Source organism: Aptenodytes forsteri, unplaced genomic scaffold, assembly GCF_000699145.1.
Source record: "Aptenodytes forsteri isolate BGI_AS27 unplaced genomic scaffold, ASM69914v1 Scaffold80, whole genome shotgun sequence".
Lineage (NCBI taxonomy): Eukaryota > Metazoa > Chordata > Aves > Sphenisciformes > Spheniscidae > Aptenodytes > Aptenodytes forsteri.
In genome coordinates this window covers 4449016-4462933 of record NW_008795026.1, presented here as the reverse complement: position 1 = coordinate 4462933, position 13918 = coordinate 4449016, and the positions used below count along the sequence as shown (strand labels likewise).

At 46.2% G+C, this 13918-nt stretch overlaps 1 protein-coding gene across 1 annotated transcript in view; it reads left to right on the top strand.

Annotated features, from left to right (window-relative positions):
• Positions 1–1841: 1841 nt before the first annotated feature.
• Positions 1842–13918, top strand: part of ALS2CL (ALS2 C-terminal like) — a 30862-nt gene continuing 18785 nt past the window's right edge. The window contains exons 1-11 of the mRNA XM_009275962.2: positions 1842–1947; positions 2840–3032; positions 4866–4931; positions 5677–5842; positions 6299–6427; positions 6757–6876; positions 8680–8756; positions 9156–9222; positions 9910–10106; positions 12429–12494; positions 13299–13397. Of these exons, the coding sequence (XP_009274237.1) occupies positions 1842–1947; positions 2840–3032; positions 4866–4931; positions 5677–5842; positions 6299–6427; positions 6757–6876; positions 8680–8756; positions 9156–9222; positions 9910–10106; positions 12429–12494; positions 13299–13397 (1286 nt within the window). The remainder of the gene's footprint in view (positions 1948–2839; positions 3033–4865; positions 4932–5676; positions 5843–6298; positions 6428–6756; positions 6877–8679; positions 8757–9155; positions 9223–9909; positions 10107–12428; positions 12495–13298; positions 13398–13918) is intronic.

Here is a 13918-nt window from a genome sequence, read left to right as displayed (position 1 = left end):
CCTGCAAAAAATAGCCTTATGGTCATGCAGACCTTGATGTATGAGAACTTGCAAACTAATGAGATTATGGGATTTTTTAATGCTTCCCATTTTTTCAGACAAATGAAATTTAGGAGGCAGTGGTTACTAAGGAGAAAACATTGTCATTCATCTGTGCAGTCAGTTGTGTCTGGATCCAACCACCCACTTAAAGCCAGGCCAGCTAACCACTCAAACTGCAAAGCATCCCTTGTTTTATGACACCATTTCAGCCCAAGCTCCAGGATGACCTGGAAAGGGAGTTCCTAAGCAGAGTTTGGTGACATTAGGGAGCTCAAACTCTTCTTTAGCAAGGAATCCACCCACGTGCGAAGCTTAAAAATGAGATGTTCCCACCTAACTTAGTCACCCCACCCCGGTGACCTTTTTACAGTCCATGCTGAGATGCTTGAGGTATTTCTTCCCATGAAGTACAAAGTAAGGTTAAGCTTCTATGTCTAACTTCCCGACATCTCAACACAAGGAGAATGAATCTCACCTATTGTTTGTAGCAATCGGGATAGAGGTCCGGGATATCTTAGAGTACGCCACCAGCAGATAGCCTCGGTTCAGCTCTTCCTGGAAACAGCGCAAAGACTCTAGTTACGTCTCCATTAGTAAACAAATTAGGTCTAGCCCCATAGCCAAGTGGTTATTGCATAACCTATACATAGCTAATTTCTCCTTACCTCCCAAAACAGCACGACTATGTGCAAGCTACCCGTTTCAAATGGTCCCTGGACCATACCCGAGAATTGTCTCGGGGAGGCACTAGTTGGCGCGCATCAAAACTGTGCCAAAGTCTCTGCCACCAATTTAGCAATGTAAATCTTTGCAGCATAATGCCATATCATCGTTTGCTTTTACTATTGTGAATGTAGCCTTTGAACGTGCGCTACAGCCAGGCTAAGGATAAGTGCGGACAGATGATATTCAGCCCCTTGAGTTTGCTGTTTTGCTTCACACAGTTAAAAGAACCTCGGAGTTTTGTATTTTTATCACCATTAGTAATATCAGCTGATTCTGCCCAGAGTATTTTCACCACCTGGCCTTTTTCCAGAGCAGTCTCGTATGATACGCTATTAGCTGGCTGTGTTCACTTCCTCCGATACATTTCTTTCGGGAGGTAAGGCTGGGAAGGAGGAAGCTACGGGAGTTTGCTCACATGGGTTCGCTGCCTTTCTTTTTTTTAAAGTGCTGCCCACTTCCACTTTAGGCAAGCTTTCCTAGTTGACGCAGCAGTTGTGACATATAACCAGCAGTGCAGTGTCCTACTCGGAAAGGAGTAACACCAGACCTCTGTTCCTCTGGAGGGTTGGATGTTTGGGCATGGCTGGCACAGCTCTGCAGCTCCGTACAATAGCTTTTAATGCCAAAAGGTGCAGACTGAGGCAACTGGGCAGAAAATTGGTGAGAGATACGGGAAGAGATGCTCTGCTTCATCCTTTGCTGCCTTGTACTTCAGAGATTTTCTTCTGGGAGAATGAATCTGGCACTAAGCAGGATTCACACGTATCAAGAAGTTTAGGGCCTTTCCAGTCATGTAGAAGAGGTACCGTGGCCCACCTGAGAAGATCTTCAGTTGGGGCATCAGGAAAATGGGCTGTAGCCTCGGTGGTCGTCTGAGACACCAGCTCACGTTGAGCTGTCGGGTTTCCATTTCCTCTTCTAACATTTTCAAATGCTTTTTGGGGACAGCAATCACACCTGTGTGTGCTGTTAAGGGCAGGAAAGGCTGATGGTTTGCAATGAGCACTGAAGCTTTGGTAGATGGATACTCTTGCAAGGGAGTTTATGTGTGCCTTCTGTGTTGTATCCAGGACATGTGCACGGCTGAAGCAACTGCATCTCTGCTCCAAGTGGAAGAAACCTTCTTGGCATGCCTGGCACGGATAGATGCCCTCATCCTCAAGCCTCTGCTCCAGGCAGGTAGGTCAGAGCAGACTACTTTTTGTCTCTGGTTCTAGCCTTGAGTCACAGGCACACCTACGAAGGGAATTATAATTGAAATTCCATGGCTGAGGACTTTGCTGGGGGCTGGTTTGCTGGAGTAAGTGGTACATAGAGTTGTTTCATTTAAGATAGGGAGCTCTTAAGGATGCCTGTGGCCTTTCATTCAAGCCTAGGACTGTGGTTCCTGTTGTTTTTAGAGGTTAATCCAGATTCTAACCAGTGTCAGCCTGTACACCTGCTCCGAGGCTTGTTTCCAGCATGGTGCGTGGAAATCCAAAACGCATCTCACGTATATGCGACCCCTAAACTGTGCCCATTCTGCCTCCCTGCTCTTGGTCCATGCTCATGCCCGTCTTTGAAGGTAAAACTTGTGGGTGCAGGTTCTGAGCTGGCAGTTAATCAGAGCAGCTCCACTGAAATAACAAACCCATATAAATATTCACAAGCCTGTCTGGCCAAAAGCGGTGCGACTGGCTTAGACCCGTAGGGTGGTTCCCTCTCACGTCATCACCTTTTTGGTCTAGCCTCCAAGGAGACCGGGAAGAGCCCTTTGAGCCAGGGGCAGAAAATTTTCCTCCGGTGCTTGTGTCTGAGCTGGGGCTGAGCCCCGCAGGCTGCCCTGACCACATGCCCCACAAGAATGGGCAGGACAAAGCCTTAGTGTGGAAAGCCCGTGCAATTACTCACAGGGATACAACCCTAAATAATCATCATCTCCTTCCTCCCTGGCATCGTTTGCCTATAAGAATATATGTGCTTTAACACTGAAAAGTTGGGCTGAGTATTAAATATAGGCAATGTTTTCCACAAGATTTCTTGGAGTCAAGGCTTTCTGATAGCCTTTCCCCCCCCCATCTTTTCCTGAAAGACCCTAGTGACCAGAAAGGAAAGGAGAACTTTAAGCTCCTCCTCCTCCTGAATGATCGACTTCAAGCTCTCTGGAACCTCACAGAAGAAAATTACCGGATACTGAAACAAAAATGCAGCACCTCTGAGTCATCCTGCATCCAGGACATTTATGCTGTCTGGAAAGGAGACCTGTTTCTAAGCCTCTACATCCAGTAAGTACAGAAACATTTTGGAGTAGCGCAAAGGACCAAATTTATCAACTAACTGGCGGGTTGGTGCAATTAATTTGTTCAGTCCTGTCTGCTAGTGTTCGGTCATTAGGTCAGGGAAGTGATTGCGTTCAGTGCTCAGGACAAAATGCTACAGAATACAGCGTCTGTGCAGACAGCATAATAAGTAGCCTTTTTTGTAGCCGTGAGCATGCTTGTAAGAGGCAGAATTTTTTCTTGCAAGTATAGGGGTTTTTTAATGCATCTTAAAAATGGGAAGAGGATGGGGGGTAGAACTTGTGCCTGGATAATTTATGAGAGCGAAGCTTGAGCTGTCATCAGGAACAGAAAGGCAGGTTTAACCTTAAACAAGCAGGTTTAAAGGTCTCACAGGGATGAGGAGAGGAAGTTGTCACCAGACACAGTTCATATTACGTGTTTCTGCCACACTTTTATGCTTTTGGCAAGGGATATGATAGCAAGTGATGGATGTAGCGTGATGTGAAAAACATACTGCCCTATTGCTGTTTCTGTAACTAATTACCTCTGCTGCCCATCTGTCTGCAACGCAAAATAAAATGTTTACCAAAATCACTGTAGCATGTATAACCTTGTGTTGATGTCCTAGCATGAAAAATGGTTTATGGACACCTGAGATGACATAAAGATCAGACAGTGTTCAATCCTTCATTCATCACATTGGTGGCCAAGCCCTTGCCAGAAGGGCTTGTACCGTCTGTGCAGTTCGGCACCCACACAGGAACGGGAGATGGGCACACTGGCTCCTGGACATTGCTGTTCATCTAGTCTTGGTTTTTGGTGGTTTTTATGCACGTGGAGGGAAGAGGATGGAAGGAGTACCTTTTGTTTTGCTTTTATTTGGACAGCATCATTTAGAAACTCAAAATGACAAAACGACAAGCTTTGCCTTTATGCGAACGGGGTTTGGAGCAGCGTGTGGTGTTCATTTGGGAACTGATTCAGTGAATTAGAACTGGTTTGCCTTAAAAAGGCATATAAAAGATGAAAACTTGTGCTGAGGTTTCAGATGACACAAAGGAGAAGTTTATCTTAAGATCTAATTTCCCCTGATTTTGAAATTTAAACCTGTTTTTGCTGGGCGTCATGCAAAAAAGAGACGTGCTTCCTGCCCACCTCTGCTGACTCACTCTGTGCAGTCTTGATCCTACAACGGCTCATGCTTATTCGAGTGATAGAGGAGGAAGCAAAGCCGCTGTTCAGGGGCCTGAAAATCAGCAGTAAATGCATGACCCTGAAAGATGTAATAAATGGTAATTAGTCTGGACGTTATACACGACTTATCTGAAAACACTACTGGAAGAAAGCGTGGTATTTGCTGACAAAATATGGCTTGATCTCCCTCTAGTGTGAGATGAGATACATTGGCACGGGACATCTTGACTTGAATTTACCATCAGTAATACAGACCTGATACTTTTACTTCAACCAGCAGAAATTTATACATCTGAAGCTGATATCTTAAGCTCAGCCTTTGTAGATTTGCTTTCCAGGACAGTTGCGCAAGTTTACTTCTGCTTATGCTGAATGCCAGGATGATTTACGCTTCCTGTAACGATACTAGTGCAAAAGTCAACAAGGCAGTTAAACCAAAGAGCTGGCAAAGGGGACAACAGGGCAGTGAGCCAAGGTGAGAGGTACAGTAGCTACATCTCCCTCTGCCTCCCGTGGAAAGGTGGACCTGACCTGACATTTTCAAAATGACTTCTTCCCTCTATCACTTAAACCTTGTAGCTAACGTGCGTCTCTAATTCAGCTCGTGCTTATGTGTGTTTGGGGTTTTTTTCTTGCCAACAGATATTTCGTCACTTTTGCAAACTACGTTGTAGTCCACGGCTTTGAACATGCCACAAAGAGCAAAAGGTCAGTGGCCCGAAAAATGCTTATTGAAGGGGCTGATAGGGGCACAGTGATATTGTATGGGTTAAGACGCTAAACCAGAGCGGGCAGCACTGAGCACTGCACCTCGCAGTGATCTCCGTTTCACGGTCCAGCTGCCTCTCCTCTGAACTGGCCCTACTGGCTGCTCCTGCCATCTCCTGAGACCACGGCAGCAGCTGCTGAAAGGCTTCCTCTACAGATCTCTCTCCATCTCTTTCTAGCCGTGCACAACTCCTGTTGTAGGAGAGGAAGCCTGTAAATTTGGAATTTGGGGGTTCAGGTAAGGGGTGGGACCTGAGAAAAGGATGATGTGGGAATCTGGCAGGAAATTTCCACTGCTGGTCCCAGATGTTGTCAGTCTCATGGAAATAGCAAATGAAAACCCGAGCGCTAGCTGTGAGCAGATTCACAGCCACTTTATCTGAGTCACCCTCTTGGTGTGCACACCATCATGAAAGTCATGCTACATTCTCTATATCTGTGGGTGTGGTTCCTATTGCAAAGGCCGCTGGGCCAGAGGCAGGATGAATGGAGTTTTTTTGCCTCATTGTCTTATTTCTGTGTGTTTGGTGTGCAAATATATTTGCACTATGTTATCTCCTGCTCTTTCAAGTCTTTCTATACCCTCTCTGGGAGTGAGGTAGCGTATAAAGTTTGGAAGGCAGAAGAGTGGCAATGTGCAGAAAAACTAATTAATCAACCTTTGTCTTAATTCACCATCTTGCAGTGAAGCCTGGAAGCACCATAAGACAGTGCTGAAACAATTCCTCACAGGCTTCACCTCCGAGACCTCCATGTCACTGGCCTTATACACTGTTCTTCACAAACCTCTCCGGGATCACATCGAGCAATATACACTGCTCCTTACCAAGCTGAATGAGGTTCTCAAAGAGGTAGGAAGTTTTATGTGATGTTACTTGACTGGCTTATGCTAAAATCTTACGCGGGGCTTGTGGGGCTTTGTGGTGGTCTCATTGAATCCAAAGTTGGCTGGAAGTAAATCATTTCCAGTGGACAGCTGGGGTGGTAGTAACCAGCACCAGTGGAGTGCAGCCCACCTGAAGGTCTCGAAGCAAAGAACAGTGGCCACTCCAGCACAGTACAAGCTACTCATCATATAGAGGAGCTGCAAAGGGTCAAGTAACTGGCCTGAGGTTGCACGCTTCTGCTGGTGGCAGAGCTAATACTAGATTTGGGAGGCTTTCCTTGGAAATGGGGTTGGAGGGTTAACTCTCATTAGCCCTTTGGATTCAGAACTGCTGAGGCTTTTCTGCAGCTGTAGCCCAGAGAGTAGATGTCCTGCACAGCCGTGTCTAAAGCATTGCTCAAGCTCTGCCTTCTTTTATCAGGGCTCTGAAAAGGATGTGGTTACCAGCGCCATCAAGGAATACGTGAAGCTGGAGTCTTTCATCCGCCAAGTCCTGGATGAAGCTTGTTTTACCAAGTCCTTATGGGAGTCCTTGGGCGGCAAATTCACAGTGAGTCATGGATGTAGAAAGTGGCTTGATGGGGAGCTCTTTTGGAGGTCTTACACTTCTGCTTACACATGGAGAAAATTTAATACAGATCAAGCATTTGAGGCTTGGTTTGGAAGCAAATGGAACAGGGCAGTGTGGAAGCCTTGGAGAAACCATATGGATGCTGGGTGCTTTAGAAGTTGAGCCCTGTGTCCAGTTCTGCTGTCACTGTCAGCTTGTGCCACGAGTCAGACAGTCCCTGGAGGAGCTGTTGGCTTGAGTTGTATGTCCTCTCCCAAATCCTGATGTTTCCTGATCCGCCACCTTGACCTCTGTGGTTCCCTCTGCAGGACATGCTCTGTGTACCTGAAAGGAGGCTGCTGGAAGATAGCAAAAATCTTCACATCTCTGCCAGCACGAATCGATCAGACCGGATCTTGCTCTTCGATGATGTCCTCGTGCTAATTCAGGTGAGCCTTCAATCTTTCAGAGGGATTGGGAGGGCAGCGCAGATAAATGACGGTAGAATTCAGGTTCTTTTGCTGTTGAAAATGCAGCAGAGCTTGGCTGTTGGCAAAACCTTGTCTCAGATCCATGCACCTGTGGTTTGCACTGGAGAATAAAAGAAAGCCTAATGAAGAAGGAATAGAGGAGCATCCACGTAACTTTTTCCCCAGTAAATATGTACTATCCAACCACCACAGGCACCTTTCTAGTAACCCAAGCCCATGCCCGCATATGAATCTGTTGATTTGTGTCCTTGCTTATTCAAAGGGGGCCTGATGGGTCAAAGATATCATACTGTAAACGCTTGTGCATAGGACTAAATATGGTCTTTCATGGTTGACTCTGCTAGTGGCACGGGAGCAGAAGTTGCAGGTGTTCTTGGGCCTATTTCAGGTATTTAGGGCCTGGGTGTGGGGCAGGTAGGGAGTGTCTACAGCCATGGATATTATGTGTTCAAAGCTGTTCTGCAGCATGTTAACTAAGTCCAGCTTGGCTTGCTCTGACTGACAGCTCCTGTAATCTAGCACGGCTCTCTGCATGTGCACATCCCTCTGCTTGCTCTTTAGTCATGTGCCAGCCCCTCAGGTGTCCAAACACATGACTGCCTTGTGAGCTGATAGACCTTACGGTCTCTTCCAAACATGAGCCTTTATGATAATGCTGGGCAGTCCTACGCAGCTTGCAGGGTCTAGGCCTGAGGAAATAGGGTGGTGATTATCTCATCCAACTTTACATTGTAGATTTCTTAGCACCACAGTGATCTCGCTGTGAACAAGTGCCCCCAGGCTCCCTTTATAGTCAGGGGAGAGAAACATGCACCATCTGGGTGTGGTTCATCTGACCTATTTTAGATGCCAAAATCAGGATGAGTTGAATCATGTCCTCGACTCCATCGACGAGGATGAGAGCACAGGGTAACCAGCTCACACGGAGATATCTGCATTGCAGACGTCTCTGTTCAGTCAACGGTTCCCACCCACTATGTCTCATCTGCTGCTGTGACCGTTATTGAGGCTTGTGGAGATATGACTGGACTGGGGTTGAACTGGTTAGCTTGGGCTGCTAGCAGGGGACTGCCGATGAGGGCTCTGGCGCTGGGAATCTGAATCGCCCTCCCTTCCCTGTTTCCCTAAATCTGGTAGATACATCAGTGATTAACTTGTGGTGAACTCCATGGTGCTAGTACCTAACCCTGGTCAACTACATCCTTACAGGCAGCAGCTCTGTAGTGTGGGCACCTGGACTTTAGACAGGGAAAGGAGATGTAATATTATATGTAGTCTTTACCTAACATTTCAACCATTTTAGTTTCTTCTGTTTGGTGTGCTATTGATCAAAATAGTGACTCCTTAAATGCTGTACTTGTGGGCCACTATCGGCTGTGCTACCTGGAGGCCAAATCCTAGATAAATCATAAGCAAAACTAGGGCATACTGGGTGCCGGGGATGATTTGGGAGTGTTGTCGTGTGATAGGGAAGAAACTCTTGTAGAAATAAGTGCCGTCTAAGAATGTCTGTTACTATTAGTTGTAGCCATGGCATTATGGATCACCGCTTATAAGTGTTAAGCGAAGAACTTTCTTCCTTCTCCTACGTTTCTTCGGTCTGCGAGGTCTGTCATTGTAGCGTGGGACAGACGTGTGGACCACAAAAGAGGGAATTTACAGTGCTGCCAGTCTTGCTCTGCTGTTCAACGGATTGACAGAGTGGGGGCAAAGTGTGACGTTTACATGAATAACAGGAACATCTTGTCCCTTTTGTTGCAGGGAAACAGCTTTCAGAGTTTTGATCTGAAGCTTGTGTGGGTAGATGAAAACTGCAGCGAGAAATCAGCTCCGGGACTGTAAGTAAAAAATTTCCACTTGGAGGGGGGGGAAAAAAAAAAAAGTGTTTAACTTGATTGTGGAACTGAGACAATTTAAAACTTTGTCTCATCTCCTTTCCACCCGGTGGGACAGGTTCTGGGCTATGGGTAACTGTAACACCTCTTCGATGGGATCACAGCAGCTTGGACTTGCATTGCTTGTGTTTGCTGACATCTTGAAATCAATCAATAATAATATGATTCTGGCTGCAGACCTGGAGAACAAAGATGAGTTGACTAGCTGAGTATTACTTCAGAAGGAAAAACGGACTGCGAAAGCACCATTATATCTTCTGAAGAGGAATGGGAAGAGCAGGAACTGCTGTTTCACTGAGAAATGTGTTTTTCATAGTCTCTGTAATGTCTTTTGCTCCACAGGTATGGACTCCGCATTATAACCCCAGAAGAAACATTCTTTCTCTCTGCCAAAGACCTGCAGATAAAGGTTAGCAGTGGGCAGGGCGTTTCTGTTCCACCTGAAATACCCCGTACAGAGCCTTGAAATAGGGGAATGGCACAGAGGGGACGGCAGCTCTGTAATGGGGGCAAAACATTGACTACTGAGTGGAAGCTGAAATCTCATTAAGCATCAGGATTTTACCTTTCTGATTGCAATACAGACAAGTGGCATTTGCACCTGCTTAAATAATGCAGCTGAGGCATTTCCTCTGCAATTTTTTCTTCTTATTATTATTATTTCTTAAAGCAGCAGTGTGGCTTTCTTTTCCCCCCCCTCTGTGGAGCCAATACTTCATTCGATGGCCAGAGGTGGCTTAGACAGTTGATGGTAGATGAAAAATATCCAGGTGCTGGAAGCGGTCTGCCCTGGGCAGTAGCGTATGCTGCAGAGCTTGGGACGCTACAGTCCCATCAGCATGGTCCTGTGCCAAGGCCAGTTTGTGGTGGTGAGAGTCAGGCTTAAATGACATGGAAGTGTTGTGGATTGGTGCAGTATCCAACTCGCGGGACCTCCTGTTGATGCTGTAGATGGGCCGTAACTCACCAGCCCAGCCAGCTGAATGGCACAGAATTGGTGGGAATCCAACAGCTTCTTGCTGCTTCTCCTGAAGTATCTCTTGTCGGGAGCTATTTTGCTTTCTTCAGTCCAGCACTCCTCTTCCTCTGCCCCCAGGCTGTTTGGCAGTGGAAGCTGAACCAGGCCGTCCGCCAGGCACTGAACGGGAAGCGAGATTTCCCATTGTGGGGCCAGACTGGTGAAGGCAGCGAGCCCCCATCCTGCCGCTTCTTCACCTACGTCTTCAGGCTGGAGGGCAAGTTCAAGAGCGCATCCTACGAGGGCGAGTGGCACGGGGGAAAGCCGCATGGCAAGTAAGGAGCCTTTTTTGCCCCTTTCCTAAGCAAGAACGTGCAAGGATGGCCCTGCTGTCTTTGTGTAGCACTGCCTGGATCCAGTGGATGCACAGGTGGAGGTATAGATGCCAGAGACTCAGGGGGCAGCTGGGACACATTTGCTTGCTTTCAGGGCTTGGTCAAAGCATGAGTCCTGACACGTGACCTGTTGTATTGTAGATGTCTCGCTAGTGATATGGGTTTATGCAGTAAATTGTAGAGGCTGACCCTAATAATGTGGTAATGACCACATTGAAGGCTCTGCCTTGGCTTATGCCTGTAATTAGGACCTAGACTTGAGCTAATGTTTATTTTCAAGATCTCAGCCTGAGGCATAAAATCTCACCGTCGTGATGACAAAAAACCAACAAAAAGCCTTTGCTTGTGAGTGAAGGAAAAGTTTTATCCTGTGCTATCAAAATAGATTTTAATATCCAAACTATTATCAAAGGAATTTAAAAAAAAAAAAAAGAGAGAGAGAAGTCAATAAATACAAAAGATGCTCAAATGCATTTCTTGAGAACGCGAGAACTATTCACTAAATGCAATTGAAGTTTAAGAGTGAGCTTTGCCAAAAGGGAATGGTCTGCAAATCAAAGGTTAAACGGTCCCAACCAAAATCTCTTTGACATAGGATAGAGCACAGTCTCTGTTTTTGTGAAGAAACATGAAATATGACCAACCTCCTCAGACACCAAAACAGGCTGATTTGGAAGTTGTTTTACACAGTTTGTTTACAGTTGCTATTGAAGCAAAAAGGATGTAGAGAGTTGGTTTGAAAGAAGCTTAAAATAATCTGAATATCCAAAATCAAAAGCTTAATCCTGAATCTTCTGTGGAAGAGATTGTGCCTTGCCTCATAATAGTATTAAATAGGTGTTCGGAGCAGAGCTATGCCTGACCAGTCCTTTACATCATCCCCACCTTCCCCAGCACCTGCACTCCTAACAGAGATTTGAAAACCACGGTGTGCAGACACCTCTCCTTCCTCTCTGTCTCCTCCTGTCTTAGGGTTGGAGAAATGCGATGAATACATACCTCTGCTGCTTCAGATTAAGTGACTTGACTGAGGCATCCTGGGAAATTTGTGGCAGAAATAAGTGACTTCAGGTGCTTCTAATGCCTGGGCTTTTAATTGCTTAATTACTAAGCTGTCCTTCCCACTCCTGAAATTGCTCTTCTGTGGGAATTGCTACTAATACAAGGTTACAGAGCAGTAAAGCTGGCCTTGATGGCTTGTCCACCTCTGAGCGAGACGCTGGCATGGCAAAGCACACAAGCAGAAAGCTGCAGCAGTGTGAATTGGGGATCTTCAGCAAAAACATCTGCATTCTTCACTGTTCTGTCCCAGTACTCCTGATAACCTGGTGTGGTGGAAGGAGATACTCCCACTGAGAAGTAGCTTAAACCATCCCCATGGCTGGAGAAGGCATTCTCTGTGGTTTGCTCTCCTTTGCTAGCATTCATACTAGCAAAGCAAAAGGATATGTATTTTAAATCCACTTAAGATTAATCTGACCACTTCCCTGTCAATACCAGAAAAAGCGCCTGTCTCATGTAGGTGTTTAAAGCAACAACCTCGGTGAAAGTCAAATAAATGCGTCATGGTTTTGGTACTGCACCATCTTCTATTGCCTTTGGTTGGGGAATGTGTAGAGAGCTGGCTGTGTCTGTCGTGATGCAAGAGTCAAAACAGTGAGTGGGTGAGGGTGGAGTGGGAGACAGGGAGGAAGGGAATTCACAACCGGGCATGGCTGTGCAATACTTTGACGATCACATTGACCGTTCCAGTCTCATTGTTGCATTGTTAGCTCATGCGTAATCATTTCTACAACCCCCACACAAAACAGAGGGAAAGATATGATCCCTTTAGGCCAGTGCTTGTCTCTTGTTTTCATAGTGCCTGGCACAATGAAGTTCTGGACCGTGGTGTCATTATGCTGTCTACAGGGATGTGCCATGCTGGAACTTCAGCTGGCTTAATCACATGCTGCACTGCAATTACAAAAGGATCATGTGCAAGGTCCTAAATGGATGACCCAGCAACTCGACAAAATGCTTTTGAGATTAGGGAACTTGGAAGAAGATTCTTTCCGCTCATTCCAGGGCATGAAAACTTTATGGTATTAAATCCTTACAGTGCAAGCTGAGGTGCCAGATGTGCCTAGAGAACTTCTATGTCTCTGTTCCCTGAGGCAATCTTTTGATGTTAGCCATTTCTAGTTGTGCCTTGATACCTTCTGCTGCAGCTGTGAATGTTGCTCATGATCTCCCTTGTGTAACGCTTGCTTCAAATTGCAGGGGGACATTGAAGTGGCGCGATGGACGCAACCACGTTGGAGATTTCAAAGAGGGCTTGGAGCATGGGTAAGCCTTAAAAACCAGGGCGTTTCTTGCTTTCAAAATAAGCTAAGAAATGGTACCTCCCAGAGGTACAGGGACACTGGTGTCTTGTTAGGGGGACTCTATTCACAGTTACAGCCCAATTCATCTGACCTTTTTTAGACACCTGGCTCAAGCTTGAGTAGGTTGTAACCTGGAGTGTGCGCAGATGACCTGTTCAGATGCAAACATCTCCATTCAGCTGGATGAATCTGACCCCTGATCTCTAAATCTAGGTGAAACGTATTCATATGAAATAACTTGGAAAAGTTATTTTCAGATATCTTTTAAAAACCTCTCTTAAATGAGAAGTTTTCAGGGGAAAGAAACCATACTATGAAATTCAAACGTTATTGTTCTAAAACTTTTTGAAAGTAAGACTTCTAGATTTCTCATTTCTACATGAGTTCCAGAATAGGTTAGGTTTTTAAAGGGAAAAAATGTCTCAAATACTTTGTTTTGGGGTTAAGAAAACTTTTTGTTTGGACCAAAGCAATTGCTTTGGTAGTCTAACTCAGCCCTTAAACTGGGGAAGGGGTAGAGATGGGAAAAAACCAACACAAAGTAGCTCTGTAGAAGAAGCAATGAGAAACTGTGACTGCAGCTCACAAGGAGATGAGCTCTTCCTTGGATCAAGCCCATTGACACCTAGAAGCAGTGTCAGAGGTAGAGGCGATCCCAACCATGTAAATCAGTTTGGGAATCTGGAAGGTCCTTAGTTTTTAAACTTCATCCAGTACAACAAAGTCACCTTTTCCTGTGCTGACCTCTGCCATACGCACCCTGTAGGTTTGGAATATGCCTCGTCCCACGCCGATCTCAAGACCGGTATGACTGCTATAAGTGCCACTGGTACGAGGGCAAGATGAGAGGCTATGGAATCTGTGAGTAAGTAAAACCCAAAGACGGACTCTGGGGGAAAAAGGGGACTCCACGTGTTTAAAGGGTGAAATGTTCCCACCTCGCTGTGGAAGGCTCAGTCACAAGGTAAAACCCAGGGTAATTCAGGCACCAGAAGCTTTTTCTTTGGAGATGGGTGGTATGGCTTCTTCACAAGCCCTGAGTCTCCTGAGCGTTAGAATAGTAAGAGCTTCTCTGCAAGCTATGACCGTTGTAACTACCTGACATAGCATTCTTGTGATGAGGGGATTGAGTGCACCCTCAGTAAGTTTGCAGACGACACCAAGTTGGGCAGGAGTGTTGATCTGCTCGAGGGTAGGAAGGCTCTGCAGAGGGACCTGGACAGGCTGGATCGATGGGCCCAGGCCAACTGTATGAGGTTCAACAAGGCCAAGTGCCGGGTCCTGCACTTCGGCCACAACAACCCCATGCAGCGCTCCAGGCTTGGGGAAGAGTGGCTGGAAAGCTGCCCAGCAGAGAAGGACCTGGGGGTGCTGGTCGACAGCCGG